This window comes from Polyodon spathula, chromosome 16, assembly GCF_017654505.1.
Source record: "Polyodon spathula isolate WHYD16114869_AA chromosome 16, ASM1765450v1, whole genome shotgun sequence".
NCBI lineage: Eukaryota > Metazoa > Chordata > Actinopteri > Acipenseriformes > Polyodontidae > Polyodon > Polyodon spathula.
In genome coordinates, this window is record NC_054549.1 from 16499336 (window position 1) to 16507948 (window position 8613).

The 8613-nt window shown below is 38.9% G+C and overlaps 1 protein-coding gene across 1 annotated transcript in view; it reads right to left on the bottom strand.

The window, feature by feature from the left end:
* Positions 1–6983, bottom strand: part of LOC121328542 (EF-hand domain-containing protein D2-like) — a 34775-nt gene extending 27792 nt beyond the window's left edge. The window contains exon 1 of the mRNA XM_041273254.1: positions 6476–6983. Coding sequence (XP_041129188.1) covers positions 6476–6771 — 296 coding nt within the window. The 5' untranslated portion in view covers positions 6772–6983. The remainder of the gene's footprint in view (positions 1–6475) is intronic.
* Positions 6984–8613: the final 1630 nt, after the last annotated feature.

Sequence of the window (8613 nt, forward strand, 5' to 3'; positions counted from 1 at the left end):
CACACTCTCTCGCTCTCCTGCTGATTTATCTGCCAGCACACACTCTCTCTCTCGCTCTCCTGCTGATTTATCTGCCAGCACACACTCTCTCTCGCTCTCCTGCTGATTTATCTGCCAGCACACACTCTCTCTCTCGCTCTCCTGCTGATTTATCTGCCAGCACACTCTCTCGCTCTCCTGCTGATTTATCTGCCAGTACTCTTTCTCTCGCTCTGCTGTCTCAATTTTTCACACCTTCTCTCTGCTGTATTAGATAGCACATTTTACTTGTAATTTGCTGTTGTGTACTCTGTTGTAATGCAATGAGGATGCAGGACAAATAAAGGTGAACATATCTCAACTGACTAACAATGTGTTACTGACTACTGGGGATTCTTGGAATCTGCTTGATGCAGGACAATGGTAACAAAATCAATACAATTATCAACAACAGTGAATTAACACCATGAAGTTCCACTATAACAGCAATACAATCCAGGTTCATTATTATTTCAACTTATTGTTTGTTTATCTATACTGTGGCTGGGAAAACTTATTTTTATTATTTGATCTACCAATGTTTAACAAAAAAAAAAGAAGATTTTTTGCTTGCATTGAACTACTGCAGAGTGTCAATAAGGGAATGTAAACAAACCAGAAAGCCAACAGTGTCTTGTTAGAACCAGAGAGGACAGAAGGGTTAACTGTTGAATAATCTTGAAAACTGTCAGGACTAGAGTTTTAAATATAACATGTGTGCAGGAATATAGACAGAATGTATTTCTTGGCTCTGCTATAGATGTACATTCTGATATACATTCATAACATATATCCAGGATATATTTAGCCCACAGTTTATTAATAAGGGTATATTGCAGCTATGTTTCAAATACAAGAGAAATATAGTAGCCTGTAATGCTTCACTCTCTTACAACAGATTAATATTCAGAGCTGCCTTATCCCACACAGATGCACACATTTGAAAACAAGTTTGATCTGATCATTTTGCATAAATGGAGTGAAGGCAATCATGCAAATGGCTGCTTACTGAAGCGGTCTCCCATTCAAATGAAGAGCGTTCTATACAGTACAAATTCAAACAATTTCAATAATTTGTGCGTAAAAAAAAAAAAAAAAGTATGAAAAAGTTGCATCCAAATTGTAGTTCTTAGAACTGAACTCACCTTAACAGACTTATAAAAATAAAATAAAAAACATTAAAAAAAGTAAATAAGTAACCCCACCTCCACCCCAGCTCCCTCTAAAGAAAACTAAATGTAAAGCTACTTACACATTAAACTTTAGTCTAGTACTCATAGATGTGTAGCAAGTCATTTTATCTAATTGCCTACAAATCATTATCTGCATTAGGAATACAGGGAGGTGGCTAGAAAAAGCCATTCTGGTTGTAAAATGTCTCTTTCTATTCATTGCTTGCCCAGTAACTGCAATGCACACCAGACTATGAGCAGCTCAAGTGTTTAAGAAAACCTTCTCTTTAAATGTCAAGGCTTTTAACACTTCCTCTCAGTATTCAACTCACTAAAACCGTATACCACACAAACATGGAAATACTATGGGCAAGGGCAGAAAAACAGCAAGCTCAACTCAAAAATAACACAAAAACAAAAATGATATCAGCACATCTCTGCAGCCGTCATCTTCCACTTTGACTTCCGAACAAGTAGACTAATCAGTAGTCTTACATGTTTATTCTTCAAGTGATCAAAACATTGTACAGCTAACTGCTCAAGGTCTTAAATACTGCAGATAACACTGGCAACTTGTGTGCTAGGATTTTAGTTGTGAGCATGCACTGTATCCAGAAAGGATGGGGTGAGGATAGGGTTATATTTAATGAAAATAACGTCATTGACCATGCATGCTCTCACACAAAAGAGATCCTGTCCCCAGCGTCTAGAAGTGAGCATACTGATACTGGGGAGGGGGTTCTTTGAGTGAATGCCTGTCTTCATGCTGGGGGTGGGCAGCGAAACATTCTGCCCTTTTGTAGAGCGTGCAAAGCAAAATTGTGCCCATGTTGGAAAGGGGGAAGTGAAGCAAGGATGAAATGGGGCAAAAGGAAGGTCAGCTCTGCAGGTGTCCACTCTTAACAAGCATATGGCATATATCCCCAGAATCTGATCAATAATGTTAATACCAAGTTTCATGACGTGGCTCTCTAGATATACAGTATGCAAAAATGGAAGTGTGACATACAGACGGATTGATGAACACAGACAGATGCCTCAATATACCCCCGAGAATCCCATACTCAATAACTTATGCTAAACAATGTTAACAGCAAGTTGACAAAGTGGTTCTCCAGACATATTGAAAAGTACCGTGGGATAATAAGAGCTTCTACTTTAGCTGCACTTCAGCTGTTTCTTGCTAGTTCTGTAACATTCAAGTTTGTTTTTTCCAATGAAGTTTGTTTTTGCTTATTTAGCCCTGTGGTAAACAGTTTGTGAATATGGCCTTTAGCTGCTCTTCATTTTCAAACTGGTCTGACGTCATATTCTAGCTTTCAGACTGCTGGCAGATTTCAATAGCAGCAATGCAATGCCAACACACACAGGCAGTCCTAGATGCTTAAACTGGAGAGGTATTTGTATTCACTGTCTCTTCCACACCCCACACCGATCAGCACAGCCACAAAGTGCTCACTTAAACACTTCTGCATGAAATGTTTCTTATTTAAAAAAAATAACAAGTCCCCGAATGTAGACAAACTAGCAAGGTAAAAAAAATAAATAAAAAAAGTGATTTTTCTGTGCTTCATCTAGTCTTTAAGGAAGTGTCTCTCTCTCTCTCTCCTTTCTAAGAACCACACATAGCCATAGTAAAATTTGTATTTAATTTCAGTCTATATTAGATAAGAAATATCAGAGTTATCTTAATGTATTCATCTTTGTCTTCACTTGTATAATTTTCTGGTTTCAGCCATAATACTAGTGGCTTTTTAAAACTGAGAAGTTTAACGCACCTCTGTGGCCTCAATTCAGCTTGAATAATGTATAACCTCTAAATACATACATGTAGCAGTGTGTAAGCATTAACTACACCCCTACAACACACCCTATGGGTGCAAGAAACACAACATTTATCTCTTGTGGTATTTCCTTTGCCCTACACAGCCACACTCTAGTTATACCAGATGTACTAGATTCTACATGGACCTGAAACGTCTAAGAGTTAAAACCTTACAACAATGTATGACAAACTGAAAAAGATAAAAAGTTAATCAAAAAAGAGGAAAAAAAATAATATTACTTCCTGTGTGTGTTACAGGTAACAGGTCCCCAACTAACCCAGCAAACACAGTTTCCAATAGGCAGGAAACATTGCAAGAGTCTGGAGTGATCCTATTAACATAGAACTATCTTAGTATGCTGCAGCAGGAAAGGCTGGCTTCACCCACGTCCTCTCCCACAACAACTCCACAATGAATTGCTGTACCATACTAGTTGCGATCTGTCTGCCAAATGCACAACCATTTTGCTGTCCACTTCATAATGTGGCTGCCTTGGGAAATGAGTTGGCTGTGAACATCAGATTTAATGGCACAGCACTGTAGTACAGCAGTTTGGAAATCAATTTTAAACAGGAGCAACAATGTCGACATCGCAATAGATAAGTGGGATAAGGTGAGAGACATTCTTAATGACTGCTGATGTGCTCGCAGTGGGTAGGACACAGTCTATTTTAAAATAATACTCAACCTTTCAGTGCTGGATTTCTACAACATGTGCTTATTGCATTTAGTAATAATTCTTTAAGATTCTATGCTTGATGTAAAATTTAAAAGCCTTGTTTCCCAGCTCTTCTTAGCAGTCGTTTTATCAATTCCCTCTCTGGTGAGCTTTTAGTTCTGCTTCTTTAGATTTTTTTTCTTACACAACACATCTATGCTTCTTTGTCAAGGGGCCACAAGGTCTAACTGCAGATCAAGTGACTGTGACCTACAGAACAGGAAGCTATCAGGCAACATAACAACCAGTTGATAAACAGTGACCGGGCATTCTTAATGTGTGTCTGTGGCTGAACTTTGACCTGTTCCACTAGGACCTCTGCAAGCTGGCATTGCTGTTTCTCAATAGTGTTTTAAAAAGTAAAAAGAGAAAGAAGATTACTACAGCACCACAAATATTGCGTCACCCTATTGACAGCCTATAAGACCTGCCTTTCATGATAAAGTTTGGCTATGTTAGAAAGAGCAAAAACTTACGGAAAGTATTAGCTATAATATGACCTCTAAATGAACAACATTGTAGGTCTACATAGGATTCAACACATATGGAAAAAACAACAATGTGGCTACAGACAAGTTCTGCAAATCTACTCTACAGCATTGTCATTAGAGGTGAAACAACTTCCACAGCAAATATTTCATTGTGGAACGTCATTTTACAGACCCATTTCCTTTGGTATGACTCCCTCACAGCTTATCTGCTGTCTGGGTGGTAGATTTTGCCACTATTGTGAATAACACTCAATGCTGTTTGCTTTTCACTACCCTCTTCAGTTCCAGCGATGCCTGATGAGATTCAGGACTTGAGATGGGTGATAGACCTTGGTGTTTCCAATCAAATCAAAATGAACGTTTGTTGCATGCTACTGGGGGAAACATTAATAAGGTAATGATCTCATGGCAGTGCCTTGAAATCTGTATTCAGATCACACACAGATACATCACGCTGCGGTCTCTGGTATTAGAACTCCAGCCTGCATTGTGAAACCAAGACAAATCTCCCTGAAATTACACACGGAAAAGGAAATCCCTGAGAGAAAATTACAGCCTAAACCTTAACTTTATGGTTTGGAATGGAGAGTTCTGTGTCTAAAATATATTCACAGAGTTTCAGTGACGCAGGCTATTGGCTTCTAGCTTTAAACTGAAATAATGTGTTTCTGTATCGAGTTTCTTTCTTGCTTTGGAAATGCATTTAATTAGTGAAGCAGAGCATTGTGGGCAGGGGAAGCGCTCTCAGGGCAAAGAAATGCAAAGGCTGAAGACAGTTGCTTTATTGTTTTATTTAGCCTCATGCCCAAGCATGTTGACTTATCTAGATGGCTGTAAGGAATATGCATGACTCCCTAGTGTAATAAACAAGGCAGGATTCAACATTAACCATGGCCCACTTCAGAAAACCACTGGTAGCAGAACATATAGGGTATAACTGCTAATGCAGTATGAGTAGTTCAGAAATAAGAGGGGACACATGACTCCATGAGCCTCTAAATTCGGGCCTCAGCCCTTCTAGTCACCCATTATAGAATTGAAAAGATGAACAGCAACAATAACTTGAAATACTCTTCCATGAAGTATTCAGTAGATAATAAAAGGTAAAAAAAAAAATTAACACAGGAGAGGCCTTTAAAAAAACTATTTGTTCATCTAATTTTAGAACTATAAGCTTCTTTGTTAAATATATTTATTCTTAAGTATTCTTTACTGAGACCATTCCCTCCCTCTCCCCCAAAAGGACACCCACAGCTAGTTTCCCGTATCAGTCAGTCAATTAACCGGATTTACTGAGCATTGAAAACCCAATAACAAAATACCGACTACAGCAAAGAAAACAGTCAACGGTGCAGTGCGAACATACAATGATTGGCGATAGTTCTGGGCGAGCACTGCACAAGGAAGCCCTTGTCAGCTGCATTGTTGGCCAGGGAACAGTGTACGGTTTCCAAGATTTGTGAGGGTCGTCGGTCTTTATTAAATTGCTAAGTAGTTTAGATTCTGGCTAATTACTTTTTTTTTTTTTTTTTAAATCGCACCACGCACCTCATCTCAAAAGCCAAACAGCGTATGGCAAAAATACGTCAAGCATACGAATGCGCCAAGTGTATGCTGCTTTATATTTACTGGGGTAAGGGGGTGTCTATTAACATACAGTGCAATATACCAATAATAATAATAATAATACACGTAACCCACTGCGCACACAAACGCAATGATTTGAATCAGTCATTTAAGTGCATCTTTTAATTTTGCTTTGATAAGGAAGCGACATTAACAAATTATAATTGAACCGAATGTACTTCCCGATTTTACAATGAATCAGCCTGTGCACTGTGCTTCTTAAAATTCACCTGAGCAGTTTGTAGCCTACATTTATTTTTGCCTAAGCACACGATTATCATTTCAGCTTTTAAAACACCTGCCATATTTCAGTATTTCATTTGATTAACCACTTCTCCGCAAGCATTATTTTCTGTAGGTTCGCTTTAAGCGATTTGCATAAACTTCACCTGCGCGTTAGTGTACGCCTGAAACAGAAGACCTGTGTTTACCTCCGAATTATTTTTGGTTTGTTTTAAAGAAACATTTATTTATTAGATTTCACAAGTGACAGTGATTGAACCAAGTCCGTCACGCTACACATAAACTTAAGCCCCCCCTCCTCCAATGCAAATATACGTGCCGGTATACGATAATTGAGTGCACCATTAATTATAGAAGCGGTATCTAAAATAGACAACTCACTGTTTGAACATTTTCTCCATGTCCTTGATTTGCTTCCTAGAAAACTCCTTGAACTCGGTGTAGGGGTTGAACACCTTTTTGCTGGGTTGGTGGTGCTCAGCAACCCCATCGTTGATATCCGTCCTGCGAAGCAGCTTAGCCCCCAACTCTGAGTCTGCATTCGCCGTCGCCGGCTTCTCCTCCTCGCTTCGCCCGGCTAGCCCATCCTGCGTGCCGGACAGAGACACCGGCTCCTCCGCTCCTTCTTCGATCTTCAGACGGCGGGTCAGTTTGGATGCTAGCTCGTCAGAAGCCATGGCTTTTTTTAGAACAGAATTGTTCTCCCGTGGAGAATGAAACGTTACAATATTTATAAAATATATCTTTAAAACCCCAAGGCACAGTGTCGCTTGTAGTGTAAAATAGATTCCAGACCCAAAGCACCCGTACGGTTGTCCAGCGAGTCATACAGTGCAATAAACTAGTTCAAAATCCTGCTGTTTTAAAGGAACACACTACTCACTGCATTCTTTGCTAGCCCTCCTCCTATTTCTCGTAATCTAAGATTGCAAATCACACAACTCCCTCGGCCCCGCCCATTAAAGCGACTCGCTTATTTATTTATTTTCAATAATACAGTAAATATTTTATATCAGAAAAGCACATTGCTATCTATATATAGCTGAATAGAATAATCGTAAATTAGCACAATTCAAAATATGTATTTTAACTGGTTTCGCAAAAGTCTAGTTAGAACTATGTTATTTTAGTATCATTCATGAAAGCAGTGCATCTCTTCAATTCATTTTTAGCATATGTCCACCACAGTATAATAAGACCTAGCGTGCATGTGCTTTTTTTAAGTATGGCTAATTTTTAAGCAGGGCGTCACAAGCAGAGGAGATACATCTCAGGTTTGTTAAACAGTGTTTGTCTGTGTTATACCTGTTGCATTCAGAAGTCCATTATTATGGAGAAGGGTACAGTAAATCGACCATTATTAACACCACAACCATATCATGTGGATTGTTCTTATGATTTGCCCAGGAAAACTGAAGCACATTCCTACTAATTAATACCTGGAGGTGCCTGTTGATTAACAAACACAGGCTGCCATTCTGTCCAGATCTCAGCAGATCAACTGTGCCGAAGATAAGGTTTTGTAAACGGCCGAGACCTCCAAAGTCACGTGTAAACTCTGCCTAAGCTCTTTTTTTTAAAACTTGTGTTTATGTGTTTTGCAGTACACCTAAACGGATAGCTAATATCGCCTTTTAAAGTAACATTTTGTCAATATAAACGACTTTTAAACACAGGTAAGCCACCACTTATTCCATCTGTTCCTGAGCAAATGTATTTGCCCTCTACTGGAATAATATTGCATTTCAGGCTGCATGCCTGTTTTTGTTGGTTCAGAAGAAGGGTGTGCTCAGTTGTGATGCGCTTACCTGTTATACAGTGCATTCATATATACAATATAGAAGGGAGTATAGAAATGGGATACTGCATTTACTGTATGATATCCAAACAAGAACCAACATGGAAATAGAAAAGAAATTAAAAGTGTCAACATGAAACACGCATTCATGTTGACAGCAGTTCACGCTTCAACTTGCCCTGTTCAAATCCCCACCACGTTCTTTCAGTGCAGACACCTGGATATGCAGAGCTTTGCTCAGTTTCTGTGTGTGTATTTTGTGTTTTGTACAGTATTTCAGATAATACATACTCAACTTCTTTAAACACCTGCAGAAGATCTTAATACATTAAAATACAAAGGACAAGAGGACAGCCAAAAATGAAATATTCCTATTTAATAGCACTGCCATATTCCCACATCTGTGGAGGCTGTATGGTCCAGTGGTTAAAGACACAGGCGTGTTACCAGGAGGTTTGCAGTTCAAATCCCTACTCAGGTATATTCTCACTAACTCACTGTGTGACCCTGAGCAAGTTACTTTACCTCCTTGTGCTCCATCTTTCATGTGAGACCTTGTTGTAAGTGACTCTGCAGTTGATGCATAGTTCACACATGCTAGTCTTGTATCTTATAAAGCACTTTGTGATGGTGGTCCACTATGAAAGGTGTTTTATATATATAAAGATTATTATTTGATTTATTCAGCTGTATTAAATCCTAAGTAGGCCCACATTTTTCC